This window comes from Bos grunniens, chromosome 15 (assembly GCF_055505025.1).
Source record: "Bos grunniens cultivar Pamir isolate PY7600 chromosome 15, Bosgru_T2T1.0, whole genome shotgun sequence".
NCBI lineage: Eukaryota > Metazoa > Chordata > Mammalia > Artiodactyla > Bovidae > Bos > Bos grunniens.
In genome coordinates, this window is record NC_141179.1 from 39,317,635 (window position 1) to 39,341,125 (window position 23,491).

General features: G+C 45.6%; 1 protein-coding gene across 2 annotated transcripts in view; it reads right to left on the minus strand.

Annotated features, from left to right (window-relative positions):
• SPON1 (spondin 1) overlaps window positions 1-23,491 on the minus strand; it is a 357,717-nt gene that overhangs the window by 305,110 nt on the left and 29,116 nt on the right. Inside the window, exon 1 of one of the 2 annotated variants that reach the window (XM_086339886.1) lies at window positions 10,361-11,758. The exons of the other annotated variant lie outside the window; for it this stretch is intronic. Coding sequence (XP_086196012.1) covers window positions 10,361-10,598 — 238 coding nt within the window. The 5' untranslated portion in view covers window positions 10,599-11,758. Of the gene's footprint in view, window positions 1-10,360; window positions 11,759-23,491 lie in introns of those variants that run through there. 2 annotated transcript variants of the gene reach the window in all.

A 23,491-nucleotide genomic window follows, 5' to 3' on the forward strand; every position in this document is an offset into this window, starting at 1 on the left:
ATTTTTCAGTTTGGAATTAAAGGGAAAAGCACTTTTCTTTCACTTACAGAACTGATTGAAAGACTTTTCGCTGAAGGTTGTTAACAGTTACCTTCCCTGGCATTCCCTAGAGCAAGTTTATCTGCAGTAAGAAAAACTGTGTCAACACATAAAAATGCAGCCAAGAGATAAAGGATGGAAGGAGAGAGAAGGCAAAAAAAAAAAAGGGGGACTGGGAACAATGGAGAGGAAAGGAAAAGGGAGAGAAAAAGAGAAAGAGAGAGAACTTTGTTTAAGTCCCTAGATCCATTTAAACCTGAAGCCAGATCCACCCTTGGACTTTCCAAATATAGGGCTCAATAATTCTATTTTTGCTTTAGTTAGACTTTGTTCCTGTAACTTGCAGTGGAAAGACTGGACTAATTTGGGAGCAAAGAAAGAAAGTAATTCGACCTAGACTGTAAGATTCATTAACAAGCTAAAGAAACAGTATCTGTAACTAAACCGAGGTGGTTGACCAGCAGGGTGGCAGTTAGTATTCAAATGCCATTGAGGTAACAGAAGATTGGTTGACTTTCAAGCTATTTTAATTGGATGTCAGCTTTTTAGAGAAAGATTTTAAGGCAGGTCAGAATGCTCTGTCCTAAGCCCTGACCTGCTCATCTTTCTTACCAACTTCTTAGACAAAGACTTCTAAGGCTTGCTTGTCAAAATTGTGGATGATCCAAAATTAGATTATGTGAATAGGTCACTCAGTGACAGAATCCAGATTCATAAATGGTTGACAGCTAGCAGGATGGGCTCAAACATGCTGGACTAAGTCTAATGGGGAATCATGTCAAAGCTGATATTCAAGGACTAGTTTCACTAGTCCAGGGAAAGGAGGGCAGCCAGCCTTCCCATCAAATCTCAGGAATTTTTTGCTGGCTGCAAGCTCAGTGTGATTCCAGAGTATGACACAGCTGCCAAAACAGCGAACACGAGACCTGGCAAGCTTAACACAAACACAGTGTCCAGAACAGGGGAGATAATCCTTCCACCACGTTCCCTCCCTATCAGAGCACATCTGGAGTCAAAGGTGCAGGGAATAAGAAACAGGGTCCTACAAAGAACGGTTGAAGAAACAAGCAATTTAATCAGAACTTATGACAGCTGTTTCTCCACAAACACCTCAAGGTCTGCCATATGGCCAAGGGGAAACCTTACTTTGCTGGACTCCAAAAGACAGGCCCCAAACGAAGAGTAGAAGTTACACGTCAGGCAGTCTCTGGCTGCTGAGATGTACACTACGATGCAGTCCATCCTGGCTCAGGCACCGCTCATCTGTGAGTGTTGTCACCTAGAGGAAGCTCACAGCCCTTCCCTCCCACCACTTCACAGCCAAGGCAGGGGAATGCCACCACTGTGTCATCGGTTTTAAGGACATGCCACTGGCCACTGTGTTGACAGTAACAGGACAGGGCCGTGAAGTGACCTGGTGCTAAAGTATGTGGGACTAGGAGGCTGGGGGTAGGGCTTGGAGACATGGGGATGGGGAAGCACAATCACAGGGAAGTCGCCACCTTCTCTTTGTGTCTCATCATCTTGCTTTAAAAAAAGATAGAAAGGATATAGATTTCTGGAATCCAACCTTTTGTTAGGGTGGGGCCAGTGAAGATATATATATATATATATGTGTGTGTGTGTGTGTTTGTATTTAGCTTTTCAAGTGATTCTGACGCATAGCTAGGTTTAGAAACCACGCAAATGACTCCACAAAGTGCTGATTTCAGGGAAAGTCACTTTAATAACTGGTGTCTAGGTCTGAGGGCTCAACAATCCCCTGTGCCCTCTTCTCCAGGTAGTCAGAGTCAGCATCTGAGGCTGGCAGCTGCTTCCCTTTGCTCTCTTGCCTGCTGTCTGTGTGCTCCTCACCTCTGAGCCATCAACAATCCTGCTTTCCACCGTGCACAGGACTGCCAGTCCTTCCCTTCCAACAGCCTTCACCCTGGACCCAGACCATCTGCCGGCCCTCAGGCTCCAGCCAATACCCCCAGGGCACTGAGCATCCTCTCTCTCTGCTGCCACCGCCTGGAGATCCTTGCCATCTGTCCCCATCCCTTGGCCTCACCTCTGTCTGGCAGAGGGAAAAATGCTGTCCCTTCCTTCTATCCAGCTCTCTTAGAGGGAGATCTCACATCTCTCTCTTAGAGGGGTTCTTGGGATTTTAACAACACTTTCATTTTTCTATAAATAATGATTTAGTGCCTGTGAGGGCCACACAATGTTCTGGGTGCTGGCAATAAAGTAGCCAATAAGAAAGGACAAGTCTTTGCTCTCATAAAGCTTGTATTCTAGCTTGAGGAAGCAGGGGATAAACAAGATCATTTCAGAGAGTGGTTCAGGGCTATGAAGAAAATAAAACCAGGCAAAAGTAATGGGGACCATAAATTGGTGGTCAGAGAAGCCTCTTTAAAGAGATGACATCTGAGCTGAGACATAAAAGACAGAGTGAGCCATAGAAAGATCAGGGGGAGGGCATTCTACGCATGGAGAAGAACATATACAAAGGCCCTGGGGTGGAAATGAGCTTGGTGTATTTGGGAAATTCAAAGGGCAGGGTTGCTGCTGTGAGGAGGAGGTACAGAAAGAAGAGGAGGAAAAGAAAATGGAGAGAGAGAAGGAGAGGGGGAAAAGGAAGAAGAGCAGAAGAGGAGAAGCCTCAGAAGAGCGTCCTATAGCGCCAAGAATTCAGGTCTTCCCACTGTTGCATCCGCCCCATCCCCCCACACAGTGTTTTGTGGGCCTTCCCTGTCCTTCCCCCCGCCACCTGGTCTGTGTTTTCAAATATCGGAACTACAACAGTAGACAGGATCCAGGTTATTTCCTATGGGTCTCCTGGACCCCAGCAAATCAGTGGATGTGAGCGGGCCCCTGTTTAAAGTTTCCCTGAACTTTTCATGGCAGTTTTGAGTACTCTGAAAGTTAGAAGCCTTGTCTATGTAGAGCTCAAAAAGGCCTTCTTGGGGTGTTACCTAACTGCTTACTCTTCCTATCCTAGCCTCAACTCCAGCCCAGCCAAGACACCCTGTAAAAACGGGAAACTTTAAATCAGCAAGAGCTAGCCAGCCACACAGAAAGCTTTGTGTGACATGGTGAGCTCTCTGACACAGGTGCTCCAGAGAAGTGCATGTGACTGGAATCAGACACAATTGCACACCATCAGATTACAAACAGAGAGAGGAAATAATACTTGAGATCATTTGGGCCACTTGCCACTTCATGCTCACTCATGCACATACATGTATTCACATGCCTGAGTGAGCATGAGCTGGGGCTCTTGGTTCTCTCAGTTCATCAGATGGTGAGTATTTCGTACTTGTCACGTCAGTGTCTAAGGACGAGCAAACCAATGGTTTTGTACAGTATTCAACCAAGGAAACACTGGTCTCTTCCAATGTTGGAGGGAAAAGTAGATGCTGGACTTCCTGAGAAATATCAGTATGTTTCTATTCCCCACTAACAAAACTATCTGCAGGGACACATAAATAAGGCTAGTTTGAATCTAGTATCCATGTGATCATTTATGTACAATTGCAAAGGATTTGTAAGGAGTAATTTTCACTTATGTGATTTTTGCTTTCCATAATGACTCTTGAATCTAACCCTCAAGTAAGATAGGACTCTTCTCTTGAAAAAAACACATGTATGTATATATAGAATATATGTAGAATATATGCATATATAGATTCACCATGTTGTACACCTTAAACTAACAACATTGTAAATCAACTATATCAATTAAAAACTTTGACATCAGAAAATTTAGTAAATTCCATAGCAAATTAAGAGCACTTATTTTAAAATTAATCTTAATAAAACAATACCAGATCAATGGGGTCTGATTTGAGGGAAATTATCCATTAAGAGGATGAAAATTATATTCTTCATTAAGACTTTTAAACTCTAAAAAAATGTAAATTCGTTCTTTTTCATTCTAAGTGTATATCCCAGTGAAGTTTTTCTTTCCTCCTTTCCCCTTCCTCTCTTTCTTCTTCCCCCTCTTCTCTTTTTTCCTCTCCCTCTCTTGCATTTTCTTGCTTTACCAACTTCTTCCTCTTCCTTTCTTTCCTTGCTGCTTACTCCTTTACTGAGGAAGAGGGTGAGACAGACAAGCTACTCTGACATATTGGCCCCTTTTTTCTTCTCCGTATGAACCCTATCAGCACATCACATGCAAACACACACACACACACACACACACATACACGCCCCAACACTCCTTCCCTTTACTGATTCACACACCATTGAGAAACAGACAGGTCACCTAGATGACCTGTCACTGAGTAAGAGAATGTGACACATTATTTTTCCAGGGGAAATTCATTTTACTTGTTAATAAGTGTCCAGTAGAAACAAATGACAGAGAAGGCAATGGCACCCCACTCCAGTACTTTTGCCTGGAAAATGCCATGGATGGAGGAGCCTGGAAGGCTGCAGTCCATGGGGTCACTAGGAGTCAGGCATGACTGAGCGACTTCACTTTCACTTTTCACTTTCATGCATTGGAGAAGGGAATGGCAATCCACTCCAGTGTTCTTGCCTAGAGAATCCCAGGGATGGGTGAGCCTGGTGGGCTGCCGTCTATGGGGTCACACAGAGTCGGACACGACTGAAGCGACTTAGCAGCAGCAACGGCAGAAACAAATGAAAAACAAGTAAAATTAATTTCAACTATATTTTATTTAGCCCGCATATGCAATTATTGGGGCTTCCCTGGTGGCTCAGTGGTACAAAGATTCTGCCTGCCAAGCAGGAGATGCAGGTTCAATCCCTGGGTCAGGAAGATTCCCTGGAGAAGGAAATGGCAACCCACTCCAGTGTTCTTGCCCAGAAAATCCCATGAACAAAGGAGTCAGGTGGCCTACAGTCCATGCGGTCGAGTTGGACATGACTTAGCAACTAAGCAACAACAATTATCATTTCAACATGTTATCAATACAAAATATTGTTAACGAGAAGTTTATTATTTTTCTAATACTAATTATTCAACAACCAGTGTGTGTCTTACATGTATAGCACAGCTTAATTTGGACTAGCCATGTTTCAGGTACTGTGACTTGTGGCTACTTCTGGGCTGTAGAGCGCTAAAAGAGGCAGAGCAACAAGACAGAAGGAACCTGGGTTCCTGGGTAGACACGTGGAGCAAACTGCCCATCACCATGGACTTTCCATTTCATTTCAGTCACTCAGTTGTGTCCGACTCTTTGAGACCCCATGAACCACAACACGCCAGGCCTCCCTGTCCATCACCAGCTCCCGGAGTCCACCCAAACCCATGTCCATCGAGTCAGTGATGCCATCCAACCATCTCATCCTCTGTCATCCCCTTCTCCTCCTGCTCTCAATCTTTCCCAGCATTTCTTCTCATTTAAAATATTGTATTTTCTGGTCTTTTTGTAATGAACTTAGCCTGTATCCTGATTAATACAAGATGGCTAAAGTTTTTTCCTCTACAGAAATTGGTATTGATCTACATCTGTCATTCTATGTATAATAAGCAAACAGCATGTTTGTGAACATACCAACAATTATAATCTCTTGTTCCAGTTCAGTCAGCCAGCTGGAGAAGGACAACTTAACTTGTATAGGTAAGTACTCAAGTTTTAAACCTTGAAAAATTTCAATTTATATGCTTTCATTTTTTGTATGCTCTGACTTTTGTGTATCATCAAACTCAAAGGAACAAGCCCCACAACAATTAAGCATTTATATATGTATACATCTTTTTAATTTTTATTATTGATTTGAACTAAATACTTATAAAAAGAGAGCAAAAGTTAAAAATTAAAGTTATATAATAAAAAGAAAAAAGGAAACAAGAGAGTCACTTATAAATAATTACAATATCATCAGCAGTGCTTAATTCTAAAAAACCACTACATACAAAGTTTATTTAAAAGACCTCATCCAGCTTAAGTTTTTCATATTCTATGTATATACTTTTCAAACATATAATTTTACCGACATGGTAATATAATATCTGCATGTAAAAATAAAACAAGAGTCAAATTAAGGTTTTTCTCTTTTCAATTTGTTTCTGTCCCCACAAACAAAAGGAATTGGCCAAAGTCTGGCAAGTTTCTTCATGTTTCTAAATTAATCCTTTGGCTTATGGGCAAATGCAATACTGAAATCCACAAGAAGAAAAAAAGCAAATGTAAATAAGGACCCATCACTTCAGACTTAGTGTCCCAAGATATGTCAGTTATTATCTTGATTTGTTGTTGCTGTTTTCCTTCAACAAAGACACACCACCCAGAAGGCTGAGGGTAGCTGGGTGAATTCATTCCACTAATTCGTTTTATTGAGTCAGTATAGAAAACTAGTTAAGAGTACAGATTTAGCAGTTAGACATCCCTTAGTTTGTATCCTTACTCCACTGATTATTGAGGCTTAGTGTCCTCATCTGTAAAATAAAAATAGTAAATTGCCCCAAAGTACAGGAAGGAATATGTGAAATGAGTAGGAAGCACTTAACACAATGTCTCATCCAGTGTTAGCTGCCAAGTATTTTTCTATTTCCAAAATAAATAATGATCTCACAGCATTATATTTATGTGTATGTATGTGTGTGCATGTGTGTATATATATAATATATCCTACTGTATGACAGTTTCTTTTGACATGGATTATTTCTAATTCTCACAGCTACACTAGGACGGTGGGAGAAGCTGGCTCATTTTACAGGTGGAGAAACTGTGGCTCAGAAAGGTAAAGTGGCCTGCCTGTGGTCACACAGTGGCTATGTGACTGAGCCAGAGTGGAAACAGACCCAGCCAACATCAAAGCCTGTGTTCTTTCTACCAGGTGGAGATGGGACACTCTGGGACACACATTCTTATGGCAGTGTGTGCCTCAGAGTGAGAGAAAGCAAGAGAAGGCAAAGCAGCTTTGGAGGTCTCCAAACCTCCCTGTTTAGAATAAATCCCTTAATTATGCTGGACAAGCTTTTGAAATCTCGCCTGGACATTCTTTCCCCATCAAGTTCCTTGAAATTCCCCTTTAAAGAGCATCTAGGAAAAGCCACTCTCATTAGCCAGGGTCTGGCTTTATTTTCCTAATAAACAGACATTTGGACAGACAAAAGAGTCTCTTATTTTCAATCAATTCTTGAACATTTCAGCTGATTTTCTTCTATTTGGCTTGAAATTGTGATCTGGGAATGACTGGTCCTGCAAATTGTCCTCCTATAAGGGAAGCCCCTTGAGGATCCTCAACTTGTTATTTTTAATCACTGTAATCTCTTTTTCAAAGGAGGCCATGGTCAGAAACAGAGCAAGCCTTTCAGAGCCTTCTAAAGCACAATTATTGCAGAGGGAGTGGTATTGAGGAGAAGAGGGAGGGAGGGTAGAGATGTGGGAGAGAGGAGGCAGTCAATATAGTGCTAACAACTTGGGAAAAGGCTGAATCATCATCTCAATTGGATCCTGACTGTTGAGAAAAAACCCCATGTTTCAATTTTTTTTTTTCAATAGTGACCATTTTACTCCAGTCTAGAAAATCTAAACGATATGCTGAGATGGGAGGGTGGGAGTAGGGGCATGGAGAGTGGAAGCTCTGTGGGGATAAACTAGAATCCCGAGGACAAAGGTTTGAGGCAGGAAAACAGGCCATTGATTCCAAAGATTGTGAGGGGCCCTAATTCAGTAAAAAATAAAAAAGCAAACAGAACACCAGGGGAATGTTAATTTCCACAGCCCTAAGTCAATACCCAGAGCAGAATGTATTAGATTTACTTCTAACGTAACTATTCTAAGAAAGTATAAGCCAACAGAAAACGTCACAAACCAGGCCAGTGCCCTTTTCTTCCTAACTTTGAGTGGCGGAATCAGGTTTGCTAATCCGAAGTATTGACTCAGAAGGTATTAGCCTGGTTCCTGCAAGATCTTTCTTGCAAGATCTCTCAGCCACCAGAAAAGAGGTAAGATGATTGCCCACCAACAGCCTGAGTCGGACATCACAGTTGAAGACTAACATTGTAGGCTGGCATAACCTATAAGGTGAAAGTCTAGTCCCAGTTTTCACCTGCTGTCCATGGATACTTAGGCCATCATGGAACCCCTCTGTTCATGTGAATCCCAGATGCATCTCTGTCTCAGTGCTGGGATCCCTCACTGCCAGTGCTCAGCCAAACTGGGAGGATTCATGTGGGAATAGAGACCCAGTAGGACCCTTGGGCTGCAGGCTAGCCTCGATTATCCCCAAAAGAAATTCTCCTGATCCTAAACTAGTAATAGTCTTAAGCAAGCCTCCTAATAAGGAGAAACCATTCATGCACTCACTCATTCAATTATTTCATGAGCACCAGGTAACTGGCATCCACTGGTAGACTGGCTTGAAGGAGTGCAGAGAAAGCCTACTTTTAAACACACACACGTGGCAGAAACAAAATGAACCTGACCGTGCACATCCCTCCATTATTAAACCATTTGGGCCTCAAAGACAACTCAAACTAATATATACTGGGAACCCACTGTACCTCAGGCACGCTCATCTTTATGCACTCATTTACTCCCTAAGACCGCCCAGGGTAGCTAGACAAACATCTGTTTTCAATAACTGGGAAACAGGATCCGAGAAATTAAAGGACTTGTACAAGGTCACACAGCTACTAAACCCGGGACTGACTGCGGAGCCACCTCTTTCGCTGCCACGTGGAGCTGAGGCAGTTTTCTCAGGGATCTCAGGTCCTCGGTTTGGGGGAGGGCTGAAGAGGCCAGTGGGGTTACGCCCACTTCCCTCCAGTCCACGGAGAGGACTGGCTGTTTCCCAGCTGGGGGGAAGAGGCTGCGACCGCATGTAGGTTCGGCTTGCTGGGCAGCCGGCCAACCCGCTGCCAGCTCCCTGGGGGCCGGGCTCGGTGTCCTCCACCCCACCCCCATCCTTCCGGGCCGAGTATCCCCCACCCCTCCTAGCCGTGCGGGCTTGCAAGGGCTACCCGCCAGGCATAGAGCCGGTCCACAAGCGGACTACGCTCTGGGTAGCTCCAGGCGGAGAGAATCGGGAACACAAACCCAGGAAAATGGGAGAAGCCTTCTGGGAAAGGTGGTCCCTGGTTCTGGTCGCCTGTGTGACCCGGGCTCCAGCTGGCACTACCCCGAACTTTCTCCAATGTTGCCCCCATAGCTTCCTCTCGCGACGCTTAGGAACGGGGAAAGTGGGGATGGAAGGGCGGTGGCTGTGGGCCCGTTTGCCCCACGAGTGCCCCAAAGCCCCTCTCTTCCTTGCTTAGCCCCAGAATTGACCTATGAAGGGCCCGGGGTGAAGGGACACGTGCTCTGTCACTCCCCGCCCACGGGGCCCCCGATGAGGCTAGGCAGGCTTCCTTCCCTGCCTGATGTCCTGGCTCCTGACTGGAGAACGGCAGGGAAAAGATGTATGGGGACCTGACCCGGCTTAAGAAAGGGGCTCTGGGCTCTGGGCATGGCGTCAGGGGTCTTCAGGTTTGTGCTGGTCGAGCTGCCTGTCAGGCCCGGGAGGCGCTCACTTGCTTTGGACATACCCTCTCTGCGCTCTCGAAAGCCAGCTGTCAGCTGAGGAGCTTAGAGACCGCTTTTCTGCGGGTACTGAGACTCGGGGTTGCGGGAGCAGCTCTGGCCTCCAGGGAGCAGACCTCAGGAATCTGGGCTTCCCTTTCCGTCTTGATTGGATTCCCCTCCCCTGTTTGAAACTACCTAGAGCTCTCAGTCCACTGGGAGCCTGTCCTAGAAATACAGGGTCTTCTCCCTCGCCTGGGACCGTCAAAGAATAATTTGGAGTTCTTTCCAGGCAACCTTCCGAAAAGCTTTGGGCTCTTCTCCTCTCCTCCCCCCCGCCTTAGGACCAGTTAGGGGAGAAGCCCAAGTCCCTTCTCTTGTAGGAATCCGTCCGGGGAAGCTGGAATGACCGTCCCACTGGGGGCCAGTCTGTGAAAAGCTGGTTTCCTCTTCTTCAGGGTTGGGAGTGGGGAAAACTGGAATCACCACCCTGCCTAGGACCCGACTAAAAGAAGCCAGGGTCCCCTCGACCCCAGAGACGGATCTGGAGAAAGGCGAGTCGCCACCGCTCTCCTGGAACCGGCCGGGGTAGAAGCCAGGCCAGAGTGACGTGTCGCTCAGCTTCGACCCACACCCGGGAACCACGCTTCGGACTTGGGGGCTGCATCTCCTGGCTGCGGCCCCGCGACGGTGCCGGACACTGGCTCGGAGCTAAAAGGATAGGGCATCCAGGACAGAAGGGCCCTCGGCGGGCTGCGCTGGCACGGTGCGCCTGGGAACCGTGCGCCCTCCTCCGGCACTGCGCGGTCGGCGCCCTCCGGGGGCCAGGTCCCGCGCCCCCAACACCACGGCCGGCCACTTACCGCGGTAGCTGGTTCCCGGCTTATAGAAGTCGGGGTCGCCCTCCACGCGGAGGCTGAACTCGGTGTAGCCCTCACGCCGCGTGCCCTGGACGCGCAGGATGCGGCTGCAGTAGCCCTCTGACTTGGGCACTTTGTCCAGGGTCTCGTCGGAGAAGGCCAGCGCCACCGCCAGGGGCAGCGCCAGGGCCAGCAGCGCTGGACCCCGGCTCAGCCTCAGGAGCACCGGGGACAGCCTCATCCTCGCGGGCCCCCAACTTTGTGCCCTGGCCGCTGGCTCTCGCCGCACGACTCCTGCCCGAAGGGGTCCCCGCGGAAACGAGACCTGGCAGAGCCCAGGCGGGGAGCGGAGCTCCGAGCCGGTGCTGGCGACCGGGAGACCGTGCTGCCTGGGCTTGGCGGCTGCCGAGCTGCGCTGCGCTGAGCAGAGCCGAGCAAGCCGAGCAGCGCGAGGAAGGGAGGGCGGCGGCGAAGGAGGAGGAGGAGGGAGGGCTGATTTTGCCCAGATCCCCAGCGCAGCGCTGTTTTGTTTCTGAGCTGGCGATTAGCGGCGCGGTGGTGTTTATTTTGCGACGCTGAATTCCCAGGGTCTGGCGAGGAAATCATAGGGTCCAGGGACACTGCGGGCTCTGTGCCACCACGAGGCTGCCACCCCAACCCGCGGACCCTATGGAGGCGGGTGCTCCAAGGAGGGATAGACTGAGAACTAACTTTTGTTGCACACCTACTCTGTGCCATATTCTAATGTACTGTCTATAGCTTATAAGATAAAGTCAAGCCTGTATCTGCTGATACTTTTTAAGTTGACCTGTCTTTAAGTCAAGAAATGTGTCTTAATAGTAGGCTTCCCTGGTGGCTCAGATGGTAAAGAATCTGCCTGCAACGCAGGAGACCTGTGTTCAACCCCTGGATTGGGAAGATCTCCTGTAAAAGGAAATGGCAATCCACTGCTATATTCTTGCTGGGAGAATTCCATTGACAGAGGAGCCTGGCAGGCTACAGTCCTTGGGGTTGCAAAGGGTCAGCCCCAACTAGCGACTATCATTCACCTCTGTTCATGGCCATATTCTGGGAGGTTTACTTACATCTGCTCACCTTCTCCACTCTCACTGCTTAGAATAAATGTGACATTACTTTCATTCATTTTACAAAGGAGCAAACTGAGGCTTTTGACCAGTCAAGTCAGGGTCAGATGCCATGGCTATCTGACTTTATTGCCCTTCTCATAGCGTGTTGGAACAGGTCAGACTGATGGATGGAAAGGAGCAAGAATGATTCATCCATTGGCCCCTGTAGGTACAGTGCTACGGCTTGTAATACTTTTGGCAATTCCTGAAAATGGTCTCTTTAAAATCAAAAGAAAAAAAAATTTAGATCTAATAAAATATTTTACTATATAGTACTAATTTATTTATATTTCGATTTACACAGTCATAAAATATAATGTTTACTGTTGTTTTATGAAGGAAGAAGCCCACAAAGACAAAAGTGCCTAGAGCCCAGGGAAGTTCTCATAGAGCCCTGGAAAGAGATTTTGAAAGTTTCAAAGAAAAGCTTGTGTTTTCTTGGCTTAGACTTTAGTTTAGGTTCCCAGTCCCCAGTGACAGATGTTTGGAGAGGAGTTGAGCCTGAGTGCTCACTGGCCAGAGCCTCAGGCACCAACCTCAAAGCCAAACAGAGAAAGCCAGGTGCAAGAATCTCCCCCAGTGTTTCCTTGGGCACAGACCTGAATCAAACATTAGTCCTAGAGCCTATTAAACAGAGTGAAGTAAGTCAGATGGAGAAAACAAATATATTAACAAATATATATAAGGAATCTAGAAAGACGGTACTGATGAACCTATTTTCAGGACAGCAATGGAAACGCAGACATAGAGAGCAGACTTGTGGACACATTGGGGGAAGGAGAGAGTGGGATGAATTGAGAGAGTAAGGCTGAAACATATACATTACCATATGTAAGACAGACAGCCAGTGGGAGTCTGCTGTATTACACAGGGAGTTCAACCTGGTGCTGTGACAGCCTAGAGGAATGGAATGGGGTGGGAGGTGGGAAGGAGGTTCAAGAGGGAGGGGACATATATATACCTATGGCTGATTCATGCTGATGTATGGCAGAAACCAATACAATGTTGTAAAGCAATCATCTTCCTATTAAAAAGCAAACAAACAAAAAATTAGGCCTGCCACTCACCCACTGTGAGACTTGAGCAAGTTATTTAACCTCTCCAAGCTTCAGATTCCTGCTCAGAAAGGGTGCATGTACACCTGTGGGCTAATATAGCCTTTCTCTAGAGGGTGCTAGAGTTAAATGACATTTAACATTCTTATCATTCAGAAAACTAAGATCATGGCATCCAGTCCCAAGACAGGAGGAGAAGGGGACAACAGAGGATGAGATGGTTGGATGGCATCACCGACTCAATGGACATGAGTTTGGGCAAGCTCTGGGAGTTGGTGATGGACAGGGAAGCCTGGCGTGCTGCAGTCCATGGGGTCACAGAGTCAAATATGACTGAACTTAACTGAGAGTTAAAAGAAATGAGGCATACAAAATACTGGGCCTGACCTCCACCCCCAGGCTCAACAGTTGGACCTGGCCCTGGGTATCACACTAATGGAGATCAGGTCTGTCCTGGGGATGCTGGTAATGCCTCTGCCTGCCCTCACTGTGCTCAAGCATCCTAAGCACTCTCAGAAGCTTTGGTTAAGCACCCTCTCCTTCTCCTGGGCTGTCAACACACCTCAAGAGCCTGCATTTAAAAAGCAATCATCTTTGCTTTCCAGGTCAAGTTTTTCTCTTTGACATCACAAACAGCCCAGAGGAGCCATCTGCATTGGAGGCCTCCATTCCTCCTCGCCTGCCCCCAATCCACGTGCTGGACTCTCCCTGCCATGATTAAGAGGGCACCTTCTCTCAGAGGTCCTCTGGCAGTGCCCCTTGGCAGAAGCCAATTATGCTCTTTCCTCAGCCTGACTCTCCTTGACCCTTAGCGGCACCTGCTCCAGCTAGCAGCCTTCCTTTACAGAGTTGACATTCAGATTCACTTCTGCGTCCTGAGTGAATTATCTCCATCGTGGCTGGACTGGCTCAGGTTTCATGTAGACTCCACAGTGCACAGTTCCGTGCACCCACCAAGCTGTCCTTGAGTTCAGATTTGGGGCCAACTCTGTGCTGAGTAGTGGATTCCAGAGGGAACAAAAATTCATTCATTCATGCATGTCCAATGTGCTCCACATGCTCTCTATGGGACACATGACAAATAAATTACTAGCCTTTGTGGATTTTACAATCTAGGGGAGAGGCAGATATTTTAAATACATAGTTACAGGAATCTTTTCCAATTACAATGGTGACATACACACTACAAACTAAATTGTTCAGGAGAGTGTAGCCGATCTTATCTCAGAGGACAGGAAACTACCAAAATAAAGAAAATGTGGCTCCTGTCTTCATGGAGCTTATTTTACATCCCAGAGCTCAATTGTGTGTTCTTGAAAGTCTTTTCATCTAAATCAGCATATTCAAATCTACAGGGAGGTGGGCGGAAATGGAGCAGGGAGGGAGAGAATAGTTTAACTTCTCTTTCAACATTGACAGGAAAACCGCTTGAGGTAGGAGGCCCCATCCCCTCTGCTGTTTTTCAGATTGCTGTTGTTTAGTCGCTAGGTGGTGTCTTACTCTTTTGCAACCCCTTGGACTGTAGCTACCAGACTCCTCTGTCCATGGGATTTCCCAGGCAAACATACTGGAGTGGGTTGCCATTGCCTGCTCCAGGGGATCTTCCTGACCCTGGGATTGAATCTGCCTCTCCTGTATTGGCAGGTAGATTCTTTACCGCTGAGCCACCAAGGAAGCCCCTATTTTCCTATAGAATTTACTGTCTGGGTGAAAGTGAAAGTCGCTCAGTTGTGTCCAACTCTTCTTGACCCCATGGACTGTTGGAGTGGGTAGCCGTTCTGTTCTCCAGGGAATCTTTCCAACCCAGGGATCGAACCCAGGTCTCCTGCATTGCAGGTGGATTCTTTACCAGCTGAGCCACAGGGAAGCTCAAGAATACTGGAGTGGGTAGCCTATCCCTTCTCCAGCAGATCTTCCCAACCCAGGAATTGAACTGGGGCCTCCAGCATTGCAGGCGGACTCTTTACCAACTGAGCTATCAGGGAAGCCCCTTACTGTCTGGGTACCAAAGCTAATAAGGAAGAAAAGAACCAGGATTCAAAACAAGCCTCAACATCAAAATGGGGTTCTTTCCTCTATGCAGTGGTGACCCCAGCATTGGGGGTACTGCAGCAGGTGCCAAGCAGCCCATGGAGCTGCAGTTCCTCTCCCGAAGCTAAACTTCCCTAACCCGGCTCTACTGTCCGGTCAGACCACCGTGCTCTCTCTGTAGATTCAATCCATCAGCAAGTCACTGGTTTCCAATTCCCTCTAATATGTGTCCATTTTTTGCCATCTCCTCTGGTACCACACCAGTCTGAGCTGTCATCATCTCTCAGCCTCCTAACTGGGCTGCCCATGTCTACTCTTTCTCTCCTCCAGTGCATCTTCTGAACTGAAGTCTGAGTGATCCTTTTTAAAATGCAGACTAGAATGTCAATCCCTCAGTTAAAATCCTTTTCCACTGGCTTTTTGGGGTTCTCAAAACAAAGAATCTTTAATGTGGCCTCTGAGGCTCTGCTTGATCTGCCTCTCAAGGCCATGCGCCCCTTCTCTCATGATCTCTGGCCACCATGGCTTTTCAGTTTTATGAACTTTTGTCTGTGTGGTTCTCTCTGCCTAGAATCCAGTGCTTTTGTCTCCCCCACCCACCGTCCTCTCCCAACCAACTTCTACGCATCCTTCAGATCTCAGCGCAAAACTGCTTCCCCAGAGAAGTCCTTCCAGATTTCCCTGAATAGGTCCTGCCCCTCTTTATATGCTCTCCTGGAACTTGATATCTTCTTCTTAATAGTCTCAAGATTTATAATTATCTTCCCTTCTCCAGGGGATCTTCCCAATGCAGGGATCGAACCTAGGTTTCCCACATTGCAGGCAGATTCTTTATCAGCCACCAGGGAAATGTTGTGTTATAATCATATGGTCACTTTTATGTTTGACTTTTACATTTGGTGTTTGTTCACTGTCTGTCTCCATCACTAGATTCCAGTATCCATAAGGACTGGTACTGTCTCTGGGGCTCACCACTGTGTCCTCCATGCACATCATGGTGCCTGGCTCCATAAGTATTTGTTCTGTGAATAACAGCCTCCCAGGACCCTCTGATGCAGCCCAGGTTCTTCAAGTGAACTTCAAGGCCCTCCATGATCTGGTCATAGATTCCAGACTGAGCTCTCAGTGCTCCCCAGCTGGATCCCCTGTATTCCCCATTTCAGAATTGGCAAACTTTGCTTATAGCTTTCCCATCACCTAGGATGTCTTCCCTTCTTCTGCCCATTGAAATTCTCTTCTTCTCCATGGAATGAAGTCTTGCAGTCTCTCCTCCGGACTTCAGTATAACTTGTGAGAAGAAAGTTTCTTATTTTGACTATTGCGTTCAGTAGATTGTTGTAAACTGTCTCGTATGTCTATGTCTCATCTTCTAGCAATGAATCCAGTTTACTTTCTGTTTAATTTCCTGTTCAGATGTTTCGTTCTGTTGTAAAATACACTGGACTTCAAGAAATCTCTTTCCAGTTTTGTAGCCTAAGGCAGAGCTGATGTTAGTTGCTAGGGTGTTGCTAGGGAAAGTCATTTAGCCAGGGCAGATAATTAACTTTATCAGTGTGTGTGGGTAGGTCACAGAAGAGAAGAGCTGGGGGCTCCACTTCTCTAAGAGAGAAAAAAAAGAGAAAAACCTCCTTTGATTGGTAAGAGGTGAGATCAGCCTCTCTTTTTTTCTAAGAAGGGAAAAAGAAGTTTCTAGATTATTGTTTTTCTGAGTATGGTCATTGAAACACAAGCATCAAATGTTTGCTCTCAAATGCAAATTCCAAAACCCCATCCCAGACCTATTGAATCTGCACTTTGAACAAATTTAAACTGCTGTTTAGGGAACCGCAGCTTATAATTCAGACCTGAGGTGCAAGGCTTCCTTCTGGCTTTCCCACGTTCCGGCTGTGAAGCTGAGTGGTCTTGGGAGCTCACAGTTCCTGTCTAAATTGCTTATGTACAAACTGGGAAAAAGTAATACCTACCCTGCCTACTGCCTGGGGTTTTGAGAAATAAACAAGTAACTGAGATAACAATTTATAAACTTCAAAGTGATTCACAAAAAAAATTAGTATTGTTATTAATATAGAACAAGAATCCAGAAATGTTATGTCTTTGTTCCTATAACTCATAGAGGTATACTCAGAAATTTTATGGAAAGATGTTTTTAGAAAAAGAAAGTAAGTGGACAATGAACAAAGAAAGCTGAATTGTCCTGAAGAAAAGTCCAGAAACTGTCCACAGGAAGCCAGTAGGTTCTGAGTCCAAGTTATGGACAGTGAATATAAAAATACAACTTTTTAAAATTCTAAAAGCAAAAAATATTAACTGAAGAGAGATTTATCCAGCATCTGTTATGTTCCAAGCATTAGTCAAATTGTATATAATTACGCTACCTTTGGAATTTTGAAGTTCACTGGCTCCATCCTACAATGCCACCCAAGGTATGAGTTCTTCCATTCACCTGATCTCTCCAGTTCTTTGGTCTCCATTCAGTTTTACCTTACCTATTTTTCACTGCTTCATCCAGACCAGCATCCTAGAAGAGCCTTCAAAAGTCCCTCTCACTTGAAAGCTCACAATATCGAGTTTACACTCCTTCATCCTCCGTCATCCTACCTCCGTCAGCTATAGCCTCAGTCACTCCCTGCAGACACAAAGAACTCTGCAAGTGGCTCACTGGCTTCAGGCCCATCCTCACTCATGCTATTGTTTTTAGAAACTAGAAAGTCTTTAATGATACTCAGCCACCCCTCTAACCCCCTCTTTTCAAGAGAGCTGGGGTCCTTCCATATCAGCAGCCCTCCCCTGCAGAAATATCCTCAGCTTTGGAAATAATGGCTCCCAATGGTCCTCTTTCATTCCACTCTCAGCGGTCCCATTGCATCACTCCCTTGCTTGACCCCTCTGTCATTGAGACCTCCAATTGCTTAATCAGTTCTGATTTTCCCAGCCCATCTTGTTGGCAGTTCCTTCCCCATCCAATCTGGACATCATGCTTAACCATTTTAACCATATCCTCACCAACGCACTTCATTAGGTCACCTTTTTTATTTTTCAAGATCAACTAAGAACAATGGAACTATCCCCGACTTCTGAATTCTGCTGCAAAAAAACATGGTAACTCTTCCAATGGCTGTTCTAGATACTCATGAATTCTACTCTCAACCAAAGTTCTTCATTTCCTTTCCTATCCTTCAGAGTGCTTTCTCTCTTCCTTCTCGTCCTTGTTGTGTTTTAGGCCTGTTGTATCAGCCTTGCTGTTCTCACTCTTTGGGGGATAACCTGGTCTCTGATTCCACCCTCAAAGAAAGGCTATTAGGCATGAATGTCCTCAAACTGCTGTCTCCTCTATCATCAAACCAAACTCTGGTGAAACCCAAGTTCAGTTCTTGCCTTAAAAGAAGGGATTTCACGCTTCCATTCTTCCAAGACTCACCCCCTGCTTGTGTTCATGTCCTTATTCTCTCCTGCCTTCTGCTGAACACTTATCTGGTTATGACCCCCTGTCTGGCTTGCCCATAGTTCAGTTTCCCTTTCTGTCTGCATTCTCAGCTTGCAGACCTAGGTGAGTCTCTCCCATCTGGGATGGGGGTAGGAGCAGAGGGCCGGGTTGAGGTGGCACTGGGCATGACACTGATCCTTTCATTGCCCTCCTTGCCCTCTCCAGCTGTTCTCTCAATATGCCCCAGAGCCAGACTTTCAAAAGAGTTGTTCTTCCTTGCTGTCTCTGCTCTCTCAGTTTCCATTCATTTTTCCTTGCAGGGAACTTTGGCAACAGCTCACAAGTCTTTTTGAAACTGTTCCAACAGAGGTCACATAAGACCTCCTCATCATAGCCTTTGTGTGAACTGAAGTAGACAAAAGCCATCAGTAAGGTCCCTGTCATTGTACAGCTGAATGGAAGTTCATCACTGGAAGAAGTTAAAGAGAAGCACACAGTATATGTGTGTATGGGGTGGGGTGGTGGGGGGCCTTTTCTAAGATGTAGACCTGGTCCCAGTCTGGAGATGTCTCAGTCTCCCTACTTTGGCTTTCTAATTAGAGAGGGTATCATGTATGAATGCAGTACCATCTATGCCAGGTACAGCTGTGGGCAGCTCCCAAGAACAAACTCTTGCAAATTCAGTCATGTCCAGAACGTGGACACAGACCACATTTCCCCTGTGGCTTGCTTGCTATAAATCTAGCAACCTGGACCAAGTGCAGCCACCTTTTCGAAGTTCTGAAACTTCAGAATTTGGACCACATGACCATGGCACACTACTGCCACCTGGTGGCAGTAAACTGAACGTGCAGCAATAGTCAGTCGGCACTCATAAGGTCACCTCCTTGGGTCTATGGTAGACTAGACAGTTTGCTCTTTGAGAAAGTCACTGAATAATGAGTCAAACATCCTTCCACTGTGTTTAGAATAATGTGTCTGCATGAACTATGTGTTTAATGAATTTTTATGAAATTCAACCTTTTCATTCAACAAACATTTATTGATTAACTGGGAGGAAAGTGATACAGAGACAACACAAAATTCCTGCCTTCAAAAAGCTGCAGAGACAGATAAAGCAAATATTTCTAAGATGAAAAACCGGATAGTATTATTGAAATCACGGAGCAGAGTGACTAATTCTGCTTGGGGTGAGAGCCCAGGAAAAGGTAACATTTGAAAAGCCACTCAACACCTCCTTGAAAGATAGATAAGGACTTGCCAATTGGACAAGGGGACTAGGCATTGTAGCAGAGGGAACAGCTAGTACAAAGACAGAGAGGTGTGAAAAGGCAGGCTGTGTCCTTGGGGTGACAGAATGACCTTTTCAGTGGCACCAGATAAAGATGGATGGTTGGTGACAGTTTGGGGGCAGGCACATATGGCATCAGTCCAGAGAAGGGCCATGGCTAAAGCTGGACAGGAAGGAATGACATGAAGTGTTGTTGAGGAGGTAGGGTGAATAGGACTAGGTACATGGTGATGTGCAGAGGGGACAAGGGAGTCAGGGATGACTATGAGGGCTCTCACACGGGCCATGTGAGGGATGTCAGTGGTAGTATAATTTCCTGAGATAATGAATTCAAGAAGGGAAACCATGGGCTGGTAGGGATAGTGGATGGTATGAGATGATTGATATAAACTAAAAAAAAAAAACTGACTTGAAACTCAACATTCAAAAAATTAATGTCCAGTCCTATCACTTCATGGCAAACAGATGGGTAAAATGTGGAAATAGTGACAGACTATTTTCTTGGGCTCCCAATCACTGCAGAGAGTGACTACAGCCATGAAATTAAAAGATGCTTGCTCCTTGGAAGAAAAAATATGACAAACCTAGACAGCGTATTAAAAAGCAGAGGCATCACTCTTTGACAAAGGTCCATCTAGTCAAAGCTATGATTTTTCCAGTAGTCACGTATGGATATGAGAGTTGGACCATAAAGAAGGCTGAGCACCAAAGAATTGATGTTTTCAAACTGTGGTGCTGGGGAAGACTCTTGAGAGTCCCTTGGACACCACGGAGATCAAACCAGTACATCCTAAAGGAAACAACCCTGAATATTCATTGGAAGGACTGATGCTAAAGCTGAAGCTCTAATACTTTGCCACCTGATGTGAAGAGCCGACTCACTGGAAAAGACTCTGATGCTGGGAAAGATGGAGGGCAGGAGGAGAAGGGGACGGCAGAGGATGAGATGGCTGGATGGCATCACCGACTTGATGGATACAAGTCTAAGCAAACTCTGGGAGAGAGTGAAGGATAGGGAAACCTGGCATCCTGCAGTCCATGGAGTCTCAGAGTGGGACATGACTTAGTGATTAAACAACAACAATAACAAGAGGCCTTTCAGTGGGGGGTGTACAGCAGACTATCAGAGGCAATAGGTCTCCAGCCCAGATGACTGATGGGAGCTGGGGGCCTGGGAGTTGTTAGGGTTCTGTGTCCACAGTTCCATGTGAAAGATTCTCATAACTTAGCTGTCCTGTGTTGCTCTCTCTCTGTTTTGTGCTCTGATTTCCAAACCAACAGATCAATTTGATACCCTTGCTAGCATGCTAATGGAAAGAATAATCTTCTTGTGTCCTCTATGAGGCTCATCAAATGACATATGTGGATATTCACAATGGTGTCCTAGGATGAACCAAAGAAGTGGATTCTAGACTCTATAACCTAGCAGGTACCCGTGGTCTTGGGGAGTTTCCAGGGCTTACAGATTGGCAGCTCCTCTGCTCACACATAAGACTAGACTGGAGAAAGTCATTGAGAGAAAAAAGTAGAGGAGAAAATGGATTCACATCCTTATAGGAAGACAAGAGAGAAGGAGAAGGAAGAAGGAGAAGACACAGTAAAAGACAACACAGCCTGAGAGAAGATGACAGAAGTGGCCAGAAAGGGTATGTAATGCATAAGGGAATATATAGGAGTAACCAAAACAGGGCAGAAGAAAAGATGCTCCCCTCCTCCTCCCACCATAATGAAGTTTCTGTGTGCTACAAATGAAAAAAAAAAAAAAAGGCTTTCTTTGTCTTCCAATTAGCTGTGGCCCAAGTTTTGCACCTCTCCCAATCTGGAAAATATAATTGCTGAAGTGTCAGGTTTATGGATTGGGTTGTGGTTCTAAATAAGCTGCATCCAACTGTTACTTTGTATGCAGAGCCCAAAGAGCTAGGACCTAGAAAAAAGTCCCCAGAACATAATTCAGCTCCAAATTATTTCTCTTAGAACATTGGAACCATGTCTGTTGGTCTGAGCAGTAAGAGGGAGTAAGAATAGAACACAATTTATTCATTCATCAGACTGTGGCGACATTGACAAATTTCAGCCCTTTCTCAGATCCCTGAAGGACAGGAGGGCACACCTGTCCTGTAATAATCACAGTGGACAGTCGTCACATGCTTACAATGAGCCAGGCAGTGGTGATCTAAATGCTCCACATGTATGGACTCATGTAATCCTCGTAACAATCTGGGTGAATTTATTACCTCCATTTTTCAGATGAGTAAACTGAGGCATAGAGAAGTTAGGTGACTGGCTCATCCACAGTCACGATCTATTTGAGAGCCCACAAAGATCTGCAAGACACATTTCAGGGCCAATTAAGAAAGACATGAGGTACCATTTCACACCAGTCAGAATGGCTGCGATCCAAAAGTCTACAAATAATAAATGCTGGAGAGGGTGTGGAGAAAAGGGAACCCTCTTACACTGTTGGTGGGAATGCAAACTAGTACAGCCACTATGGAGAACAGTGTGGAGATTCCTTAAAAAACTGGAAATAGAACTGCCTTATGATCCAGCAATCCCACTGCTGGGCATACACACTGAGGAAACCAGAAGGGAAAGAGACACGTGTACCCCAATGTTCATCGCAGCACTGTTTATAATAGCCAGGACATGGAAGCAACCTAGATGCCCATCAGCAGATGAATGGATAAGAAAGCTGTGGTACATATACACAATGGAGTATTACTCAGCCATTAAAAAGAATACATTTGAATCAGTTCTAATGAAGTGGATGAAACTGGAGCCTATTATACAGAGTGAAGTAAGCCAGAAAGAAAAACACCAATACAGTATACTAACGCATATATATGGAAGAAAGACAAATGATCTCTGTGTTCCTCGCACAGGGGGAGAAATCCGTGGGCAAACAGTGAGACTTGATGGAGGGGGTCAGATTTAGAGGGATGAGGGAGAAAGGCACCCTGAGTAGCACTGACTATAGAAGCACAGAGCAGTGGCACAGTGGTGAGGGGGCTATCTGGCCTGGGGCAGAAGGTCTGTAGCAGGGAGCCATGAGGGAAGTTGCTGTGAGAGGAGCAGAGCTGCGCTGAGCCTGCGGTGTTGGAGTTTCTCTTGAGAAGATTCAAATGTGAAATGGATTTTCTTTGTCAACGCAGTGCATTTAATGCAGTGATATGAGAGCCAGAATACAGAGTGCACTCATTCATCAAGCTCCATTAACTCAATAAACTTACATTTCAGTTTTGTCTCTATTCCTTCATTCTTCTTAATAAGTCCTGGTATGTGGGATGCTGACCTTTTAGAAAGGTTCTTATGCTAATTGTCAGTCCTCTTCCTTGTCCTGAAAAACACAGCTCAAATGGCATCTCTGAGAAGCCTTCACCAACACCCCAGGCAGGGTTATCGCTCCTGTGTGCAGCAGGCTCTGTGTGCATAACGCCTGCAGCGCTTATCCCGCGGGACTACTATCTGTATACGCATCTTATCTCTCACAAGACCCCAAGGTCCTTAAAAGGCACCACTGTTTACTTTGTACCGCTTTTACCTTGCCCGGTGCCCCACACAGAGTATACACTCAGTGTCTGTTGAATGAATAAAGAAAAATAGATGAAGGAATGGATGAGTGGCCACCATCATAATTGGAAGGAATCTATAGGATGATCTTGTTCAAGCATTTCTTTCTTTTATGAACTCTGTAAGTCAATTATCTCCCTACAACCTTAGTTGATATTACAGTAGCCTAGTTATTTTTTGCCTTCATAACACTCATCACAAACTGTGATTATCTGATGTGCTTGTTCATTCTCTTTGCTAAGTCGCTTCAGTCATGTCTGACTCTGTGTGACCCCATAGACGGCAGCCCACCAGGCTCCTCCGTCCCTGGGATTCTCCAGGCAAGAACACTGGAGTGGGTTGCCATTTCCTTCTCCAATTGTTCATTCTCTTAGGACGGTGTAAACTTCATGAGTGCAGGCAGCCCACCTGTTCTGCTCACTATTGTATCGACAGTTCTTCCACATAATGGGACTCTAAGTAAATGTTCTAGGGATATTGATGAATAAAAGAATGAATGTCACAGCTCCAGTTAACTGCTCAGATTCTTTTTGGATCTCTCAAGTGAAGAAAAACTCCTTCCCATTCTTTTAGACAACTCTATTAGGAAAATTTTCTTTCTATTGAAATAAGAACTACTTCCCTAGGATTCTCATA